The sequence below is a fragment of the Balaenoptera borealis genome (genome assembly GCF_965194805.1).
Source record: "Balaenoptera borealis genome assembly, chromosome: 6".
NCBI classification, from domain to species: Eukaryota; Metazoa; Chordata; class Mammalia; order Artiodactyla; family Balaenopteridae; genus Balaenoptera; species Balaenoptera borealis.
Window position 1 is genome coordinate 8,786,390 of NC_138863.1, and position 23,184 is coordinate 8,809,573.

Consider the following 23,184-nt stretch of genomic DNA (forward strand, 5'->3'; position numbering starts at 1 on the left):
TGCCAATAAAACAGTTGCCCGCCAATTTAACAGAACACCACCAGTGCACATGTACCCAGAGCTGGCAAACAACTCTGGTGTGAAACAACAGGAGGTTACCTTGCCAATCAGTGATGAGGGAGAAGAGGAGTTTTTTTTTTTTTAACTTTTAGTTTTAAGGTTTTTTTGGGTTTTGTTTGATTTTTTTTTTTTTTTTTTTGGAAACTGACAGGCTACCCAAAGATAAATGCCTGCTTGGTCCAACAGTAATTCCAGGAAGATGCACTGTGAATTACCAAATTAAGTGGGTTAGTGAGTAGACACACACAGGTGAAAAGCAAAGGGAAATACGTCATAAACATGTACTTTGTTGACTGCTGACTGAACAAGGTTAGGCTATATAGCATCCAAGCTCCACTTACTGGGAAGCCTTTACTGCAGTACAGTGTGCATGTACGTCCAAAGAAGATGTCTTTAAATACATGATTTAGCTGATATTTCAACAATTAAGGTTTTTACATCTTAGAGAACAGAAACAAGAACACAGAGGACTTATTTTTTTTCTTCAGTCATGTATGGTTTGAGAATTTAAAGGCTCACAATTCACCTAACTTTAAAATCCCATGGGCATTTTCAAATTCAGTTTAGCTCACAGGTTAAATTTTAAGGAGGGAAATGTGTTCCAGAACTACGGGAAAATGAGCTGATGAAACTACAGAGGAAATGCTTTCTGACATTCACCATCCTGCTTTTGCCCAAGACCATCTTTCTTTCTTATTTTTCAAGTCAAAAATATAAATCTTATTACATTATTATACTTTATACATACCCTTTCAATAACATGAACAAAATATTCTGTTGGGTGCAGATGTATTCAACAGTAGGAGTTCTTGTACCAATTTGTCTTCTGAGAATATTGTTGAAAATCTGAGCCACATCTTTCTTGCCCTATTAAGGAAGACAAAAATATCAAAATGCCTGACTAAATGCCAAAATGCCCTAAATAAACTCAAACCTAGGTACTGTATATTTATAATTAGGACTGAATATCTGACTTAAAAATGTTCACAGACATTAAATTTTCTTATTTTATTTCTTCCTTCGTAATCTCAAATTCTAAGTTTTAATAGTGAATTTTTTTTTTAAGATTTTTTTGATGTGGACCATTTTTTTAAAGTCTTTATTGAATTTGTTACAATATTGCTTCTGTTTTATGTTTTGTTTCTTTGGCCTCGAGGCATGTGGGATCTTAGCTCCCCGACCAGGGATCGAACCCGCACCCTCTGCACTAGAAGGTGAAGTCATAACCACTGGACCACCAGGGAAGTCCCTAAGTTTTAATAGTAAAGTATTTTTGACATGAATAATGTGTTGACAAAGTGAAATCTTACTATATATAATTTCAATGATTTCTAACTCTCAGAATCACGCTGACTCAGATATGAAAAACAAAACCTTGCTATATGCTTACATTGTTCAGGGATCTGATTCCCATCCAAGCAGCTTCAAATAGGATGCTTGTATTGTAAACAATACATATAGCTTCGTTTTATAGTGATGGAAGGAGAAACTGTACTGTTAGTGTAATGAAAATGAAAGAATTCTGTAAGAAGTTGAGCTTTAATGGCAAGTAGACATATCCTCCTATTAAAGGTGTACTTGGGAAAAACTTTATATATAGATAATTAAGGTACTAAGTATCACATGATGCAATAGTTCAGAGATCAGAGTTACACCACTGTACTTCACTAAACAAAATAGGTAGATGTTAACACAATACAGTGAAACTTATAATCAGAAAGCTGCACAAGAAAGTAACAAATGGAGAAGTAGACCCCAAGAGATGTTTCAGAACTGCCACTTTATAAGGCTGACAAGTCTGCAGGAGAGTGAGTGAAACGCTAGCTTTCCAGCACTAGAGATCACCCTGGGGCCTGTGCTAGGTCAGGAGTAGTAATGGCAATCTCGAAGAACCAGTCTCAAGGGCACACATTTCTTTTAAATTAAATTTATGTCTCTAAAGTCCCAAATGAACATTAAATTCAGGGTCCAGGTTGGGGAGTGGGGTGGGTAGACGAAGGAGAAGGAGCTGGATGGTCCAGTGCACTCCCACCTTTGCAGTGGAGATAAAAACCGTTGTTGTTGGAATTTGACACTCTATTAAAGATACATGAAACCAGCTATATAAATGGAAATATCATAGTTCTGTCTGTTCTAAAAGATAGACATAAATTTTTATTCTCTTTTATTATCTATTGATAATACATTCAAGTAACCTCTGAACCACATCTTCCCCACCCTTCTCTAAAACTGAATCTGGCTACAGGTGTCTGTCGTTTTCTCCCCTGGTTTTCCAAGTACCTGAATAGACATACAATCCCTCAGGATGATAAACACTGGGGTTTAAACAAAGCACAGCCACAAAGAGTCAACGAGGAGACTGCTCATGACCACGCCAGAGCCCCTCATTACACACTTCTCAGACTAGTTTATTCCGACTGGTATCAAGGACCATTTTTCTCACTAATAAATGCACTAAATATCCAACATGGGATGATCTGGCTGCATAAGCCTGGGCACCAATCTCAAACGCCTACCAGGGACGAGCAGGAAATGCAAATGAGCGCAGCAGGCCGAGGGAGAAAAAACAAGCTGTGCTGTCTGTGGCTCACCCAAGTGTGGATGCCAACGTCACGGGCTGAGGGGCCACACAAGACTACAAGGCCCAATGTTGCCAAATTTTTCAAGGGAAGCCAGAAATTCACAATTGTGTATAAAATCTCCTGCTGTTTTAATGTTATCCTCATTTAAATATTTAAAAGCAGTGCCAAGCAAACAAAACACATATAATCTCTGCTGTAATGAGTTCTCAGCAGGTTAAAAACAAACAAACAAAAAAATCTAGATGTTCTCTATGATCTCATCTACCTCAAAAATTCTAACACTCTATGGTCTTCTTTAGATTGTTTATTCCTCGAGACCAAGAACCAGTGAATTATGTAAACCAGCAGCTGTTTATTAAATACAGCCTAAATGAAAGGGCATAACAAATACCTAAAAAACTTCATATACGATGTAGTGAAAGAGGGGGAAAAAACCTGGCCTAAGTCCGAGATACCCTTGAGTTCCTGCGTTGGCCCCGCTCATTTAGGCAGGCAGCCCGGGTATGCTTACAGGTCAGTACCCCTGAGCCAAGAGCCCAACAGGAATCTTAAAATGTTTCAGAGGAGAGAACATGCGGAAAAGGACTACGAACAGTGTTTTTGAAAAATAAAAAACTGATTTCTTACCTCAAAGTCAATGAGCTGTAAATCAGCTACTAGGGTGCTAAGGAGCCCACTATTATACAGTTCTTGAGCGAGCTGTGCCACCGCTTCTGTCTGTGGCTCTTTTTCATTTGTGCCATACAGAATTTCTTTCATGGCAACCAGATTTTTGGAAACTTCTTCTGTAGCCTGATTTTGGGGGAGAGGAGAAAATTCATTTTCACAAATATATATAACATACCTATACTTGCTAAATACCTTCTCTATATATTACATACCCCCAGACCCTTGTACAAGACACACAGATCGGCAAGCCCCATCCTGGCCCTCAGGAGTCAAAACCTGCATGTGTGCGCACATGTGGGGACTGACATATGTGCTCGACAGGGAAGGCCAACAGATTCACAACCTGTATACTTGACCGCTGAAAACAATGTTGTTGTAGTAGAAACAGAACAGGGAGAAAAAGTTCAGTTCTGCTCAAATGGGAGGGAAACAACATGGAGGAGGCACCTGAGCTGACCATGAGAACGGAGAGACACTGACAAGCAAGAACTGGCTGGGGAGAAGGAGATTGAGGGGAACGAATGGCATGAACCGGGGATGAGGGAGAGGAAGCAGCACAGGGCCTGTCAGAGAAAAGGTGTGGAGGGAATAAGGGAGTGACAGAAGAAACGAAGCTGAAAGAGGCTTTGAACGCAAAGCTAAAATATTAGCAATAAATAACAAGTCACTAAAAAGCTTCCACTTCCGGCAAGATGAAAAACAGGGGTCAGATTTACCTTCCCCCATGAAAAAGACCAAAAATTGGAGGAAAATATTTGAAACAATGAATTTTAAACATTGAACTTCAGGCAGCACAGGAGAGTGATTCCTGAGAGGAGGGAAACAGACGAAGCGCACCTCACAACTGCCCTAGCTTACTGCGTGCCCGGAGGAAATTTCCAGGCCACGTCACAGGGAGAGGGAAGCCAGGCAGAACAGGCAATCTCCACGTGAGGAGACAGAGCCGGGAGTCTATGGAGGCCAAGCAGACTTGGTGCTCTTGCAGGGCAAAGTACCAGGGAGGAGACAGCTACACTGAAGGGAGTGTCGGAGACCTGCCAAGACTCGCGTGCTACTCTACCTGAGCGCTGGTAAGCACGCGCGTGTGAGGAAAGTACCCCAGGCCAGGGAGCAGAGCCACGGAGCTCACGCAAGGCTCCCATCGACCTGATGGAAAACCTCACACTCACAGGCATAAAGCAGAGCTCTCAAAGGGTTTTGTCTCCGCTGTTATAAAAAATAAGCCCTGGACTAAACTCTGCTCTCCAAAAAGCTTACAAGCAAGCCTGGAAAGAATCAAAACTGGAAAACACAACCAATAATGAGGAGGAAAAACAGTCAACAGTAACAGCCCTGCAAAGTGACACAGATGTTAGAAATCAAACAAGGACATTAAAAGTTACTATAACTATAGTCAGTACGTTCAGGGGAAAAACGAGCATGTTAAGTAATAAAGGTATGGAAGACATAAAAAAACCCCACCAAAATCAAACACTTAAAAATAAAAACTAAAATTTCTGAAATAAAAATTACACTGGATGGGATTAATAGCAGAGCAGACAATGCAGAAGAAATGGTTAGTAACTATGAAGACAGAGCAATAAAAGCTATTCAAAATGAAACACAAAGAGAGGGAGAAAAAAGCACAGCAGTGAGCTACAGGATGGCTGTAAGCAGTCTAATACATGTGTAACTGCAGTCCCCAGAGGAGGCGGAAGGACAGACAAAATATGTGACGACATAATGGCTAAAAAACTTCCAAATTTGATGAAAACTATAATCCTATGGAGCCAAGAAGTTCAAAAAAATCCTAAGCACAAGAAACAGGAAGAAAACTACGCCAAGGCATAGAATAATCAAATTGCTTAAATTCAGTGAAGAGAAAATCCTAAAAAGCAACCAGAGGGGGGAAAAACATTACAGACAAAGAATCAAAAAATAACAGACTTCTTGACAGAAATGATGCAAGTCAAAAGATAGTGGAGGAACATCATTAAAATTCTGGGGAAAAGACAAAACTAAACTGTCACTGTAGAATTCTATACCTAGTAAAAATATTATACAAAACTGAAGGTGAAGTAAGAATTTTTAAGACACAGAAACGCTGGAAGATTTTGTCACCAGCAGACCTGCATTATAGGAAATGTTTAAGGAAGTCCTACAGGTAGGAGATTCAAGATGAAAATCTGTGTATACAGAAAAGAATGAAGAGCACTGGAGACAGAAATGTGGATAAATTGAAAAGATTTTTCCATTATTAAAAAAAAGTCTCTAAAAGACAACTGGCTGTTTAAAGCATAAGTAACTGTATTTTGGGGTTGTGCCATATGTAGAACAAGAATATGTGGCAACAATAGCTCCAAGGGGGGGCAGTGTTAAGGTTTTTATACATGAAGCAGTATAATATTTCTTGAAGACAAACCACAAGTTAAAAGGCATGCACTGTAAGTCCTAAAAGAACCACTAAAAAAACCAAAACAGTTACAGCTAATAAGCCAACAAAGTAGAATACTAAAGATATGTGAAAAACATAAAGGCTATAAAAAGCTAAATAAACTGAAATATTTATGACCAGAAATTACTTCAGGGAGATTACTTAGCACAGATTCAGAGGACATCAGCCTTTAATGGTACCTAAAGAATCATCTAGGTCCACGGTATTCCCTTCTACAACCTTCTAAATCTTCTTACCAAATGATCACATTGCTTCACCTTAAATATTTCCAGTGTCCAGTAATGCAGGATTAGCAGACTTTAGAATCAGACAGCTGTTAGAAAATTTCATAGTGAAACAAACATTGCCTCACTATAGTGTCTGCTGTCCTGGGTCTGCACTGCAGATAAGGCAGTATCTTAACTTCTCTTCCACATAAAGGCTCCTCATTGAAAACAGCTTGCCTGTCTTCCCTAAATAGTCTTCTCCAGAAAAACCTCCTCTCAGCTACTTTAACTATCCTCCTGAGAAAGACAGGATTAATGTTTCAACTCTATCCAGATGGAATGATGCACAAGACACCGGACCACCATTTCCCTGCAAATGTTGCAAATTTAATGTAGCTCAGGGCTACCTTTAAGAATTTTTGCAATTATATCATATAATTCATTCAAAGCCAGATCTTCGGAATAAACACTGCAATGATGGCTTTAACTCTTCTCACTATTTAATCTCATTAACAGCCCATCATTCAACACTATGGAGGTATTTCTGAATTCTGAAGGACATCCAAAATGCCAGCTATTGCACCCGTATTTGTATCATTTGAAATCTGATAGGTAGGTATGCCTCCCATGGCCTCAGTCATTAACCAAAATGCCGAAAAGGAAGTAACTGAATGGAGCCTAACATTATGCCTTTGAATCATCATGCTCTTCTCAGTAACAATGTATAAATAATCTTTGGGCATGGCTGCTCAGCCACTTACATATACACTTATTTCCAAATGATATTCAAAAGGCTTTCTGTTAAATACTTTGATAAAATAAGAATATACTATTTCCTCCACATTTCCTGAATATAAAGAAATGAAATAAAGTTAATTTGGTACGACCGTTTTACTTAAGTCTATGCTGACTTCTACTGACTACTGCTTTCTTTTCTAAATGCTTACAAAGTATCTTCCTAATAATCCCATTATGAAACCTTATTCAGTATCAATATAAGCAGAATCGTGACCTCTTTGAGTCTGCTGTTACTACCCTATTCTGTTAATGTCTTAGATTTCTGACAGCAGTTTGTCGTCATCCCATATATAAATTCTGAGTACCCCAGAATGTACTTTTTCTGGGCCACGAGATAAAAATCATTTATCAACAGTAAATGTTCTCTTATATTCTAATTACACATGTTGCCTTTTCAATTTCATTTTATTAATCTCTCTTCTTAAGATGATTCTCTTTGACCAGGAAGAATCTGACATTTAGTAGGTTTTCTGAGTATATTATCTCTGCTGAATTTATTCAGTGACCCTATGTCATAGACCTTAACCCCCTCTGCTTCTCTGACTAGATCAAAGTTTTGAGGCTCTTAATAACCCTTCATGTGTCTCAGTGTATACTCTGCTTTGAAATCGTGATATGATTTTTTTTTTTTAACTTTTGGGTTTATTTTTATTTATTTATTTATTTATGGCTGTGCTGGGTCTTCGCTTCTGTGTGAGGGCTTTCTCTAGTTGTGGCAAGTGGGGGCCACTCTTCATCGCGGTGCGCGGGCCTCTCCTCTCTTGTTGCGGAGCACAGGCTCCAGACGCGCAGGCTCAGTAATTGTGGCTCACGGGCCTAGTTGCTCCGCGGCATGTGGGATCTTCCCAGACCAGGGCTCGAACCCGTGTCCCCTGCATTAGCAGGCAGATTCTCAACCACTGTGCCACCAGGGAAGCCCCCGTGATATGATTTTAAATCTGAGATCAGACCATACTCTATGCTTTCTAATAGCAAAGGATGAAGAAGAAGTGCTCACTATGAACAAAAGATGAAGATCAAAATGTTCACTATGTTGGGGGGAAGGGGAGTGATAGCTAAAGTATGGGGTTTCTTTTTGAGGAGATGGAATTTTAAAAATTGACTGTGGTTGTTTATGGTTGCACATTATTGGTGAATAAACTACGAACTACTGAACTGTACATTTTAGATGGGTGAACTATATGATATGCAAGCTATAGCTCAGAAAAGCTGTTTTTAAAAAAATGGAGGAGAGAAGCAAGGAAATAGAAAGCTACTTATGGTGCTTCTAAGATGAAAGGCACCCTGGATTCACACATAAAGCCCTCTTCTTCCCTTTCAGCAGATGACACTGTCACCTACATGATAAGTGGGAAGGAAAACACCATCGAATTCTCTCCTCTGCTAACCATTATACTCACCTACCTATATTAACCCTCCTTGCTTCTGGATTCCACTCATCTCCTGCCTTCTCAGGATCTCATCCTGTCTGTTATCTTATCCCCTCATATAGTCGACTCCCCTCTTACTTGATTCCCCCAAACTCAGTTTTAAATATGATCTATTAGATTCCCACTAACAAAACTAAACAAGCTCTCCTCTGACTCCATAATCCCCTCCCAGCTACTGCCCGCCCGAGTTAAACCTCTCAGAGCACCTCCCTGTGTCTGCTACAGTCCACATCTCTGTCCTATTCACTCTTCAGCCCAATCCCGTGAGGCTTCTACAGCTAGCACTTTATAGCTTTTAGACAGTCACCAATGACCTGCCTGCCATTAAAGACAATTTCTAGTCTTCATCACACGTGCGCTCTTGGCAGCATTTGAAGTTGATTACACTCTGCTTTTAAAACCTCTCCTCCCTGTCCTCTGTGGCTTACCAACACCCTATTTTTTTTCTTCCTGTCTCCCTGGTTGCTCCTTCTGTCTCCTTTTTGGCTCATCCTCCTTGAGTGGGCCATTTAAATACTGGGAATTCCTCCAGGCAGAGTACAGGGCCCTCTTCTTCTCATTCTATCATCTCTCCCTAGGTGACCTCACCCACACCCATGACTTTAATTAACACCTAAATGCAGATGCCTCACAGATTCCTATCTCTAATCCAGTTCTCTGACTAGTATATTAAGCAGCCTGCTAGAAGTGTCTCTACTTGGATGTCTCAAGGTACCTCAAACCTAATGCATCTAGAACAGAACTCATGCTCTCGCCCCAAAGCCTATGTTCTTCCCTTGTTCCCTATTTCTGGGAATGAGATGCCACTATTGATGCTCTTATGTCAGAAACTTAGGATTCATCCTCGACTCTTCCCTCTTCCTCACCCTGCCCCGATACCTAATTCATCACCAAGTCTCCAAAATCCATCCATTTATATACTCCACCACCACCACCCAAGTCCCCATAACTCTTCTCTGGACTACTAAGGAGCCTACTGACTGGTTTCCTTGAATCCCCTACAGTCTGTTTTCCACATCACAATTAGAACGATCTGTTCATAACACAAATATGATTAAGATTTGTGCTTAAATCCTTTGTCTTAAAATGCTTAAATCTTTGTGTTTAAAATGCTTCAATTACCTATTGCTCTTAGGATGGAGAAAATTCCCTTTTAACATGGCCCATAAAACCCTGCATGGTCTGACCCTACCTCTCTGACCTTGCCCTGCACTGCAATTCCTCCCCCACCATCCAAACACCAACACTCTGGCCACACTGGGCTCCTTTCGGGCCCCTGCACACGTGGTTGCCCATATGCCCACAGCGCTCTTTGTGCTCACATTCTGCCCCCCCTCCTGGCCAACTCCCACTCTTCCTTCACTGCTCAGCTCAATGATCACCTCCTCAGAGAAGTCTTTCTAAGTCAATTCTATCATACATTCTACTACTACCTGGTACTTCTTCACAGTGTTTTTCACATCTGTATATAACTCTGCTTTTCCTTGTATTTCTGATTAATGTCTGTTTCCTTCTGTTCCATCAGTAGTCCAGTGCTTGCAGGTGCTCCACACATGCTTGATGAGTGGCTGAACGTGAGTATACGTGATCACTGGGATGTAAAATCCAGATGAACACTGGATGTAGGGAAATGTGATGTTCTCACACCATAAAGTCAAGGAATTCCTCTAAAAAAGTAGTGCAGATACAGGGACCTGAAGGAAGGACACTCTGCAACACCTCACCAAGAAAAGTTAAGGGAATCTACCTGACAGAGTTACAGTGGTGAGCAAGGAACCTAACTCCCTGTTTCCTCAGAGAAAACAGTCTGGAAGGATACACACCAAACTGAGTACAATATGCCTATGGGGAGGGGCAAGAAGAATACTTTCACTTTGCACTTTCTGTATTTCAGATTTGTTTGAATGTTCTACAGTTCATATTTTAATTTTTTAAGAGCAAAATGACAAAGGGAATGAGAGAAATAGATCAAAGTGTTCACGAAGTTGGTAACAATTGGCTTATCTAATTTCTGCTTCTGTTTCCCTCCTTTCACTCCTCCCCACACATCCCCCCTAAATTTTTAAGATTTCTAACAAATAACTAAGTATCGCGTATAGGTCTACACACGTAAATAGGTCTACCAACCACACCTTGAAAACCAGTGCCACAAACACTGCCAGATAGAAAGCTGAAGACTAGAATTGGGCTTAACAGATAAAAGGCTACTCAAACTACTGAGAAGTAGAGAATGGCACTGGGGACAAGTGACTTCCAAACCTGGGTATTCCCATGGTTAGTTACCATTGACACAGGATAATCAGCAGCATGATATAAAAGGAAAACTAAAATTCATCAACTTTATTGTTCATTAACAGTCCTGATACATGAGAGCAATCAAGTTCATATTTCAACTGAGGACTTCTAATTTCATGTATATTTCAACCATTTGTGTGAGTTCTGTTCCCCATTACAAGTTGAACACAATTACAAGTTGATTTTAAAAAAGCTTGAAAAAGAAATAAACATGACCAAATATTACTAAAAGATGATCAGAAAAGCTTACGAAATTAAGTGATTCACCAGAAAAGGTGATGCAGCAAGAATTTACTGAATGAAGACACCACATGCAGAATAAATAAACTTGGCTGTTCTTGTTCAGATTTCCCTTGGTTCCCTTCATCAGCATGCACATTAGTGAGCCTGCCCAGTCCCCCCTCTCTGGTCAGCCTGCATTATGTCAGTATGTTCTCTGCCTCTCTGACCACATCCTCCTTATCTGCCACCTCCCTGCTTGTCCCCTCACACCTACTAAGTAAGCTATTCACACTTACAGCTCCTCACACACTGTACCATGATCAAGCTGCTGAGATCATCATGACACCTAATCCACTGGGCTCCTTAATGACCATGTTACCTGTCCTGTTAAGACTGGACGTTTCAGGGCTGCCGGTGCTCACAGCTCCAGGTCTCTTGCTCCCCTAAACAATGTGGGATGTCCTTTACTGAAGACTTTCTCTACTTCAGCCCCCAGGGTAGAGAAAGTGACGGAACCTGTGCACAGCTGGTTCACTAAAATTCATGCTGCTCAACTGCTTTCACTCCAGCCAGAAACATTCCTTCAAACTGGATTGATTTTTCAACCAGTTACTCCCAGCAGCAAATACTTCAAAACTGCTTCACTTTCCACAAAAGAATTTAGTTCTCTTTCTCTGCTCCATATCCGAACATCAGCTTCACCTCCCCCATACTGAAATAAGACTTTCTAATGAAAACATCTTCGACTTCCTTGATCCACCTTGATGTATTTCTGCCATCCTCTGTCTCGACCCTGGAGATACACCAGAATCACCTGGGGAAATTTTAAACAAAGATGCTCGCTCCCCTAAGAGGCTTACTAAATGACAAAAGAAAAATAGTACTTTTACATGGAGACGCCCCTTAACCATGTGATCATCAAGAACGGTACTGAGACTACTGGCCTCGTGTGCCTCCTGAAAGGACCCGCTGCAAAGGGCACGGCATCACTTCTGTGGTCTTTCTTGCCAAAAAGGCATCACCTGCATTGAATCATGAGGAAACATCAGCCAAACCCAAATTAAGGAACATTCTACAAAATAAATGGCCAGTATTTTTCAAAAGTGTCAAGGTCATGAATGTCAAAGACAGACAGAGAAACTGTTCCTGATTAAAGGAGACTAAGTAGATGTTACAACTAAAAGCAACGTGTGATTCTGAATTGGATCTTGGTCCAGAAAAAGGACATTAGCAGACACTGTGGAAATTTGAAAAAAGTCTGTGGATTAGTCAACAGTATTGTATCAATGTTAACTTCCTGATTTGATCATTGCACCGTGGCTACATAAAATGTTAACATCTGGGGAAGCAGGGTGAAGGGTACTCTTCTGCAATCATTTTATCAGTCTTAAAAGCTAATCAATCCTCTTATTTTGCTTTTACTTCACAGGTAAGAGGCAGCCCTCCGTAATCCCCAGGCTGATGGCCTTATGTATGTGTGCTGGCGAAAGGGCCCCTACATGAAAAGGAGGCTGGCCTTGCCTCAAGTCCCCCCTTGCAATTTTGCCAGTTGTGTGGCCTCATGCAAGGTTGCTGGGCCCGACGCCTGGCGGGATCTATTCCATTTCTTAAGATCTCAAATTCCAAATAAAGGTTCTCCCAATTCTCTTCTGCCCCGTCATCGACTCTCACTCTCTCGCCCTGGAGGCTTCGTCTCTGCTCAAGTGACCCCAAATGCTCACACTACTCCCTTCCCCTCTCAGAGCCCATTCCCCCCCCTCCTGCCATTCTCCTCCTGATGCCACAGCAGTTGCTACCTTGTCTCAGCCCCTGGCCTTGCAGTGCTCTATCTTCTCATCTGCACCTCTCATTTCCCTAACATACATTCAAGGGCTTTAGAAAGGGCTTGCTTACACTTCTTTATACCCTCCTCCCTCCAATGTGACTGAGACAGTGATTTACACACGGTCTGACTTCATGATTTTGTTAAATGACTGAATTGTCTAGGACATTTCATCAGTAGAACATGGTGTTCTGAGACACAGATGCTACACTTATGTGGCCAGTGAGCCTCATATTATGTTTCATGGGTACAGTCTACTAACAGTAGCCAACTGTTTTTATAAATACATGGTGATGAAGAGAAACATGTGAGAGAAGCGCCCCCTCGTGATAAGCCCGCTCACTTGACTGGAAAATGATGCGGACTGTGCCTCACTAACTCACACACCGCTGACTCGTCTAGGTGAGACACACAGAATTTTAAGTTCCTGATTGTCTTCTTGCGGCTTTCGAGAAGTGGTTTACCCTGTATGATTCTACTAAGCAGCCATATATATAGTGGGCGTCTGGGGACACCCAGTTGAGCAGAGTCACAGAGGAAAGAGTCTGAGGCTTGGCAGAGCTTCTCAGAGTCAAGGCCGGGGTAGGGTGCGGGGGAGGCATATGAATCCTGTGCCATGAAGCCTCACTGACTTCCACAAACAGCCAGTTGGTAATGACTTTATTTCTAATTAGTATCTTTAAAAAATACTTAAAAATTAAACAATTTAAGGTACAGGATCTACTTAAGCAGGTAAAAAATACTTAAAAATTAAACAATTTAAGGTACAGGATCTACTTAAGCAGGAACCAATATTCCAAAGTTCACACCTACTACTCTCACCTCACTAGTAGCAATATCAGAACTATACTTCTTCCCCTCCCAGGGTGAGGAGACAAGTAACTACTTCAAAATTTTAAGCGTCGTGCCCATAATGACTTCCCCAATTAGAACTAAGGCTGTGAGACTTCCCACTGCCTGCTTTCTCTTTAAAAAAATACAACGAGGTGGAAAAAAAAGCAACTAGCAAGCCAAACATTTGTACAAGTGGCCTATTTCAAGACTTCCAAAAATTCAGATTTCATACTAAATCTCTTGCCTTAAACCCAATGTTTCCACAGTACCCATCCTTGTACCATTTTACCGTCATCAGTGGCAACCACTCAGATACCAAGTAGTGATACAAAAACAGATTTTTAGAAGACCAGAGGAGCTACTCACTCACCCGCTAATGCTTCCAGACCACATCCCTGACATGCTCGCAGCCCTTATCACCCACTCCTCTTCTGGACCCAACAAGGCCCAACTACTCAGTAGATCCCAAACCGGCCTTACGGTGGGAGGTGTCTAATCACTGATGGAGGTACAGGGTTTATCTGCTGGAATACAACAACACTGGGTCTGCCCTCTCCTTGGCTTCCAATTTTCAATAGATAAAGTTACTTATTAAGCCTAACTTACCAATATATAAAGCACACTTAAACACAGCAAGAGTAAAACGTTTAAAGTATAGATATGGCTAATTCAGAAATTAAAAGGCTAATAACCTTAAAAGAAAATATTCTACTTTATCATAATATTAACTTAAAATGATGAAACATTTTTCCCCTCCTATCAGAGGCAACGACTTCTAGAAGATACACCGGTAGTGGAAAAAGAAATTGGTACAACTTTATTGGAGGGCAATTTAGCAAAATGTATCAAAAAGCCTTAAAAGGTGCAATCCCTCTGAATCACCCATTATACTTCTAGGGAATTACCCTGGGGAAAGAGATAATTACACAAAGATGTTAAGTACAAGCAGTGCCATTTACAATAGAAAATGATCAGAACTAAAAGTTACCCCACTGAACTGGTTAAATCATGGTGTACCCATAAAACGGAAGATTATGGCAAGCTTTAAAAACAATTAAGTAGATCTATACTGACACACAAAGATGTTAACATTAAAATTAAAAAACAGGGACTTCTCTGGTGGCACAGTGGTTAAGAATCCGCCTGCCAATGTAGGGGACACGGGTGCGATCCCTGGTCCAGGAAGATCCCACATGCTGCAGAGCAACTAAGCCTGTGCGCCACAACTACTGAAGCCCGCGCGCCTAGAGCCCGTGCTCTGCAACAAGAGAGGCCACCGCAATGAGAAGCCTGCGCACTGCAACGAAGAGTAGCCCCCGCTCACCGCAACTAGAGAAAGCCTCGCGCAGCAACAAAGACACAACGCAGCCCAAAAATAAATAAAAATTTTTTAAAAATTAAAAAACAAACCAGGACCTAGAATAGCATGACCTCGTGTTTAGTAACTTACCGGCCCCAGAAAGAGAGGGAGAGAGCTAGAATATGCATGAGAATCTGTGAGGATATCCCACTATCTTAACAGTAGTCATTTCATGTGGGAGTGGAATTAGGATGAGCTTTATTTTTCCTTTTATACTCTGTTGAATTTTCTGAATTTTTGGAATGAACATATTACTAAAACATAATACTTCATGTAGACAGAAATATAGAAATCAATTAAAACTATCAGGCTTAATGAAGATCTCTTGCACACACATATGTACCCACACACCCACGCTCCCACATTACCTACAGAGTGCTTACAAAAAGGGAAAGAGGGAGAAGCTGCAAATTTCGGCCTCCCCTCCCCTCACGTAATGGTTTCAAACGAACAGGACTTCGTCAAAAAGATACTGAAGTAAAGAGGAAGAATCTGATGACTCTAAGGTTTTGAGCCAGAAAGGCAATATTTCTTAAACCAGTCAGTCAGGAAGAGAGAGACCAATTCTGGGGCAGAGAAAATGAATTCTGAGTTGAATATGTTAAGTCTGAAGGGATGCTTCAGCATGGAATCACAATATCCTAAGTGTTGAAGAGATGTCAGAGGTCATCGAAATCAGTGGTTTTTAAGTGCTTTTGAGGCCACTGATAATCACACTTCCTAATCCTGCTGCCATCATTTTTCAAAGTAAAGATCTTGTGTAGAACCCTAATATACAAATAAGGATAAGGTAAAACTGAAAAAGTGGACGAAGGGAGAAAGAACACCTGAAACCATGGCCTGCCTGCTTCTCCAGAGCACCCTTTGCACGTTTGTGGAACATTAAGTTTAAAAGCAAAACAAGAATATTACTCAGCCATAAAAAAGAATGAAATAATGCCATTTGCAGCAACATGGATGGACCTAGAGATTATCATACTAAGTGAAGTTAAGACAGAGAAAGACAAATATCATATGATGTCACTTCTATGTGGAATCTAAAAAAATGATATAAATGAACTTATTTACATAACAGAAACAGACTCACAGACATAGAAAACAAACTTATGGTTACCAAAGGGGACAGTGCGGGGAAGGGCAGAGCGATAAATTAGGAGTTTGGGATTAACACATATACACTACTATATATAAAACGGATAAACAACAAGGACCTACTGTACACTACAGGGAACTATATTCAATATCTGTAATAACCTATAATGGAAAAGAATCCGAAAAAGAATATACACGCACATATATATATCTGAATCACTTTGCTGTACACCTGAAACTAACAGAACATTGGAAATTAACTATACTCCAATTTTTAAAAATGGTTAAAAAAAAAAACCTTAAAAAACAAGGTGAAACAAACACAAAACAACACTTTCCTTGCACACCACACCCCGATTTCTAATGAAATAAGAATCCTGCTATAATCTGTCTCATCAGAAGTATCTTATCAGGACTTCCCTAGTGGCGCAGTGGTTAAGAATCCACTTGCTAGTGCAGGGGATACGGGTTCGAGCCCTGGTCCGGGAAGATCCCACATGCTGCAGAGCAACTAAGCCTGTGCGTCACAACTACTGAGCCTGCGCTCTAGAGCCCGCACGCCACAACTACTGAAGCCTGCGAGCCTAGAGCCCGTGCTCCCCAACGAGAAGCCACTGCAATGAGAAGCCCGCACGCTGCAACCAAGACCCAATGCAGTCAAAAATAAATAAATAAATAAATAAATAAATTTTTAAAAAAAGTATCTTATCAAGTTTCTTTAGATATGTAGGTAGCTCTCTTTTTGTGGGTCATATGGTCTTTGTCACAACTACTCAACTCCGCCACTGCAGCAGGAAAACAGCCACAGACCATGTGTCAATGAATGGGTATGGTTGTGTTCCAATAAAACTTTATTTACAAAATCAAGTAATGGGCTGACCTGGGTCACAGTTTATTCACTCATGCTCTGAAAAATATCTGGTGGGTAGAAGGAAAGGCCAAAGGATATGTGAACCTGAAGTTAAATGTGGACACCCATCAAATCCTTTCAATCCTCCCTCAGAAATCTAGTCTCACATCTTGCTTCTCCTCCTTACCCTTAAGCTTTCCTTGTCATCAGAGTCCTCTTATCAAGTTAATCTTCTGCCATTATGTCCATCTTTACAACACTTCCAATCTCACCCCATCTCTGACTTTGAAACATTACTAGTGGGAATGTAATGGGAAAGAGGTTGGTGGTTTTCTTATAAAACTAAACATGATCTTACCCAAGAATTGTACTCTTGGGCATTTATCCTACAGGAAGGAAAACTTATGTTCACACAAAACCTGTATGAAAATGTTCATAGTAGCTTTATTTGTAATAGCCCAAATTGGAAACAGTCTAGATGTCCTTCAAAGGGTGAATGGTTAAACATTTACCCTATGTACACACTATGGTACATTCATGGAATGGAATACTACTCAGCAATCAAAAGTAATTATTGATATTCACAACTACTTGCACAGATCTATGGGGAATTAAGCTGAATGGGCAAAAAAGCCAATCTCAAAATGTTACATACTATAGGATTCTATTTACAAAGCATTCTTGAAATAACAGAATTATAGGTTGGGAGAACAGATTAGTGGTTGCCAGCAAGGGTTAGAAATGGGGGATAGGAGATGGGTGTGGCTATAAAGGGATAGCAAGAGGGGGCCTTGTGGTTATGGAAGAGCTCTGCATCTTGATTGTGGTAGTGGTTACACGTGTGATAAAACTGCACAGAGCTACACACATACACTCACAAAACTGTAAAGCTGGTGAAATGTGAATAAGGCTTGTGGACTATACCAATGTCAACTTCCTGGTCTTGATACTGTATATAGTTAGGTAAGATGTTACCATTGTGGGAAACTGGGTGTAGGGTACATGGGCTCTCCCTGTATACTTTTTTGCACCTTCCTGTGAATTAAAAATTATCTAAAAATAAAGATTTAAAACAAAGCAGGACAACAACAACAACCACAGATTTCTTCAGTTCCCTCGGTCTATCTTTCAGTTGTATATAAGGCGCTTTTCAATCTACCACAATCTACATCTCTAGTTTCACTTCCTACCATTCTCCTCTAGTAACTCCTATAGTCACCCTAAACTTGTCACTGTTTTCTGGATATGCCATACTTTAGTCTGTTTCACATTCTGTTCCCTCTCACTCTCTGCCTGCCAAACACCTTTAAACCACTTCAAATGTCACCTAATGCTATCTAATGTACCCATCTCTGACAGAGGTAGTAACTGCTTTATCCTCTTGGTTCCCACAGAATTTCACTCATACCTCCACCAAGTATCTACGCTATATTATATTATTTTACATACCTATTTCCTCTACTAGATTATAAACTCCTTAAGAACAGGGACAAAACTTGATCCATGTGTCCATCTACCTGCCAATATATATATATAAGGGCACTAAAATGTCTATGGATTCAATCAAGTTGGGAATCTTTTGCAAAAGATGACAGTGGAAGTGATATCAGTAATTACTCCTATTGTTATCTTTTGCAAAAAAACTGTCCTGCTAACTACCGTTAAGGATGGAACTCAGCATAAGGAAACATAATTCAAATGCGAATCATTCTTTAGAGTCATCTTTTTAAGAAACAATTTTGAAATGATTAAGCAGAATTTTCCTTGCTTCTGTTCCCTATTAGTTTACACAATCAAGTTTATTATAATTTACATGTAACTAGTTATTATTATTGAGAAATGCCTCAAAGAACCCAGATTTTTTTGAGGAGGAGGGGGCTTAAATCATTTATTATTTTGTCTTATATTCTTCTCTTTTTTTGAGTTTCTTTATACCCACTCTGTAGCAAAAGAATCATTTTAAACAGCCCTCTAAATATATACCAATCTATTTTACTGCCTTAAATATTAATTCATTCTCAAAAAGGGATTAGATGATCTCATTAAAAAAAGGAAGTTCTTAAAGTAAATTAAGATAAAGGATGTGAGATGGAATCCAAGAGTAAACTGAGAAATATTGCTGGTACCAAATACTTAATAATGAGACCAATTCTATTATCATATAATTTCTAAATTAAAAAAGAATCCTACACATATATGTGCCTCTCTACTAAAGAAAATGTCTGAGTATACTAAGCTGAAAGATCATGGACTAAAAAAAAACCTATTAATAACCTTCTGGTGTCAAAGATTACTCTAAACAAGTTTAGTAACCATGAGTCACTGTTAAATGGCTATGCTATGAAAAGGCTATTCCCTTCCCCCCTCTTAAATATGTCAGCAAACTTACTCCTCTCATGAAATGAGTGAATATAGCTATTCAACACTGTGAACACATGCATTCACAGTGATGAAGGGAACCAAGGATAAGCTGAGCAAGGCAGCTATACCTTCTTTACATAGCATGCAGTGGGCAGAGTGTGTAACCAGTCATTATGTATGCAGATCTATGGGGCTGTCAGCAATGAAAGAACAAATTCCACTCCAACCCACTCCCATGCCCCAATTACCTAAAAATGGGAATGGTAAGATAAACCGTGTTTTCTAAAAGTATAAGGAAAGTAGTTTTCAAATTCTTTAAAAGGTATGGCACAGTCCCTAAGGGAGTAATCTATTTGTATTATAGACAAGTCTTAATATGGCAACTGTGTACCATACAGAACATGTAAAAACATCAACACACTACAAAGAAAGAAAGAAACACTCAAACGTTATATTTATCATTTTGTCTACAAGATCACAAGAAATGAATGAGAAAATGCCCATGGATATAATGAATAAAGCAGAAACAGACAAAATTTTACCATGGGTTTGGCAGAGCTAGGAGTGAATACCACCTCTGATTCTAATATAACAGGTGTCCTAGGAAACAAGAGCTTTCTTCATGTGGATCATGAGAATAATAACAACAAATAATTCTACCTCAAAATAAGACGGAGGCCTATTCTCTACAAAGGCACCTTGCAAAATATGGCATTGGATATAACAATGTGTCAATCGTACAAAGCTTGAATTCCTTCTAAAAGACCTGAGTGACCACCTAGCCCACACCAATACACATCCAGAGACAGGAACCTTGCGATCTCCCATGGAAGCCAACTTCCACTTATTATTTTCCCTAATATCAGGATGAAATTGGACTCCCTGTTTTTCCTCCACTCACGGGGCCTTAATTCTATCTCCTGTCACTGTCTGGAAGCTTCCCTTATCTAATATTAGATGATCCCCTAAAAACATTTTACTAAGAGCTCTAGGGCTCAAATTTTATTCTTTCTCTACATCACATCTCCAGTTCATTCAACTGTTTCTTATGGCAGAACTTTGAATTTCTGTACTAACCTGGTCACTCCCCTCTCCATACACTCTGGTTTCTCTACATCCTCAAATACGGACTTATCTACACAGAGCAGAAGATGATCACTTTGAATTTAGTGTTTTTCTATTATTGAAACCTAGGTTTTCAATAGTCTTTTTTAGGTGCTTTATTACATGATCTATTTATTCTCAGGGCAAACATCTGTGGTTTCTAAGCCACCTATATCTCAGTTGGTACACGGAGAGTCTTTTTCTCTCTTCATTGAGTTATAATTAACATACAACAAAGCACACATATTTAAAGAGTACAATTTGATAACTTTGGTCTTATGTACACACCTCTGAAGCCCTCGAGACAGTGAACATGCCCATCACCACCATGATTCCACTGTAATCCTCTCATACCACCAACCCCACTCTAACCCTCCACATACATCCCTGCCAACCCCAAAGCAATCACTGATCTGTTTTCTGTCATTATGGCTATTCACAGAGTTTTATATAAACAGAATCATACATTATGTACTCTTTATAGTCTGGCTTCTTTCACTCAACACAATTATTTTGAGATTCATTCATGTTGTTGTGTACAGCAATAGTTCATTCCTTTTTATTGCTGAGTAGTATTCTGTTCTATGGATGTGACACAACTGGTTTATTCACACACCTGGGCAATTTCCTGTTTTGGATATTCCAAATAAAGTTGCTATGAACATTTATGTAGAAGTCTTTGTATGGACATATATTTCTTGTTCTCTTGGGTAAATACCTAGGAGTAAAATGGCTAGATGTAAGTTTAGCTTTTCAAGAAACGGCCAAACTTTGTTCCAAAGTGGTTGTATTATCTTACGTCCCTACCAGCAGTTCCATTTGCTCTGCATAACCACCAGCATTTGACATAGCCAGTATTCTCAATTTTAGCCATTCTGATAGGTGTGAAGTGGTATCTCATCATAGCTTTACTTTGCAAATTTCCTAAGATTAATATCTTTTCAAGTGCTTATCTGAAATCTGTGTATCAACTTTGGTGAACTGTATATTTAATCCATTTTTTTACTGGATTGTTTTCTTTTTGAGAGTTCTTCACATATTCTCGATGTAATCTTTTATCAAATATATGCTTTGTAAAAATTTTCCTCAGTCTGTGGCTTGTCTTTTCATGCTTTCAACAGTGTCTTCCGAAGAGTTGAAGGTTTTAGTGTTGGTGAATTCCATTTTATTATTTTTTTCTTTTATTGAGTATGCTTTTGGTGTCGTATCTAAGAATTCTTTGCCTATCCCAAGGTCATGAAGATTTTTCTCCTGTTCTCTAGAAGCTTTATAATTTTAGGTTTTACATTTAGTTGTGTGATCCATTTTGAATCAATTTTTGTATATGGTATGAGGCATGGGTCCAACATATTTTTTGCACATGTGGCTATCAAATTGTTTCAGCACCAATTGTTGAAACTACTGTCCTTTCTCCACTGAATTGCGTTCTCACCTTTGTCAAAAATTTTTTATACATGTGTAGGTTTCCTTCTGGATTCTCTATTCTGTTCTACTGATCTATTTGTCTATCTAATATGTCTTTATGTTGATATCACACTGCTTTGATTACTCCAGCTTTATAATTCTTGAAATCAGATGGTGCGAACCCTCCAACTTTTTGTTCCAAGTTATTTTATTCTAGGTCTTTTGCATTTCCATATAAATTTTAGAACCAACTTGTCAATTTCTATTAAAAAGTCCGCTGGGATTACAATGAAGTTATAAATCATTTGGGAGGGAACTGACATTTTAACAATATTGAGTCTTCCAACCCATGAATAAGGTGTATCTCTCGCTTACTTAGGTCTTTCAACTCTTAGCAATATTTTGTAGTTTTTAGTGTGCAGGTCTTTCATTTCTTTCGTCAGAGTATCTCTAAGTGTTTCATATTTTTTGATGCTATTCCAAATGATACTCTTAAATTTCAACTTTGCTTTTGTCATTGCTACTACAGAGAAATACAATGGCTCTTTGTATATCAATATTATAACCTGTAACCTTGCTAAACTCATACAGTAGCTCAACTACCTTCTTTGTAGATTACTTTAGCATTTCTGAGTAGGTGATCATGTCATCAATATAGTTTTTACTTCTTTCTTTCCATGCCTTTTATTTCTTTTTCTTGCCTGACTGCATAGTCTGCAATCTCCAAGTACAAAGTTGAATAGAAGAGGTGAAAGTGGACATCCCTGTCTTATTCATGATCTTAGAGATAAATGAAATGAGCCTTTCACCATTACGTATAATGCTATCTGTAGGGGTTTTTTTAAACATCTTTATTGGAGTATAATTGCTTTACAATGGTGTGTTAGTTTCTGCTTTATAACAAGTGAATCAGCTATACATATACATATATCCCCATATCACCTCCATCTTGCATCTCCCTCCCACCCTCCCTATCCCATCCCTCTATGTGGTCACAAAGCCCAGAGCTGAACTCCCTGTGCTATGCACCTACTTCCCACTAGCTATTTTACATTTGGTAGTGTATGTATGTCCATGCCACTCTCTCACTTCGTCCCAGCTTACCCTTCCCACTCCCCCTGTCCTCAAGTCCATTCTCTACCCATAGGGTTTTTATAGATGCCCTTTACTAGGTCAAGGAAGTTCTCTTCTATCTTAGTTTGCAGAGTTTTTATCAGGAATGCTAAAATTTGGTTTAGAATTTTTGCATCTATGTTCATGAGGGATATTAGTCTATCGTTTTCTTGTAATGTCTTTGATTTGGGTATCAGGATAATCGTGGACTCATAGAATGAGTTAAGAACTATTCCTTCCTTTTAAATTTTCTGGAAAAGTTTGTGTAGAAATTGTGTTATATTTCCCCTTAAATGTTTGGTAGAAATCTCTAGTGAAGGCATCTGTGCCTAGATTTTCCTTTGTGGGAAGATTATTAACTAAATTTTGAATTACTTTAATAGATACAGGGCTATTAAGGTTATCTATTTTTTTCTTGAGTTGAGCTTGAGCCATTTGTGTCTTTCAAGGAATTTGCCTATTTCATCTAAGTTGTCAAATTTGTTGGCAAATAGTTGTTCATAATATTTCCTTATTACCCTTTTAATACCTGTAGAATCTGTAGTGAT

At 39.4% G+C, this 23,184-nt stretch overlaps 1 protein-coding gene across 7 annotated transcripts in view; it reads right to left on the reverse strand.

The window, feature by feature from the left end:
* The window catches only part of CAB39 (calcium binding protein 39), an 89,084-nt gene that overhangs the window by 21,225 nt on the left and 44,675 nt on the right, over positions 1 to 23,184 (reverse strand). For all 7 annotated transcript variants that reach the window (XM_082396453.1, XM_082396451.1, XM_082396450.1 and 4 more), the window contains 2 exons: positions 3,270 to 3,434; positions 809 to 927 (listed from right to left, as the gene is read on the reverse strand). In XM_082396453.1, the coding sequence (XP_082252579.1) occupies positions 809 to 927; positions 3,270 to 3,434 (284 nt within the window). The remainder of the gene's footprint in view (positions 1 to 808; positions 928 to 3,269; positions 3,435 to 23,184) is intronic.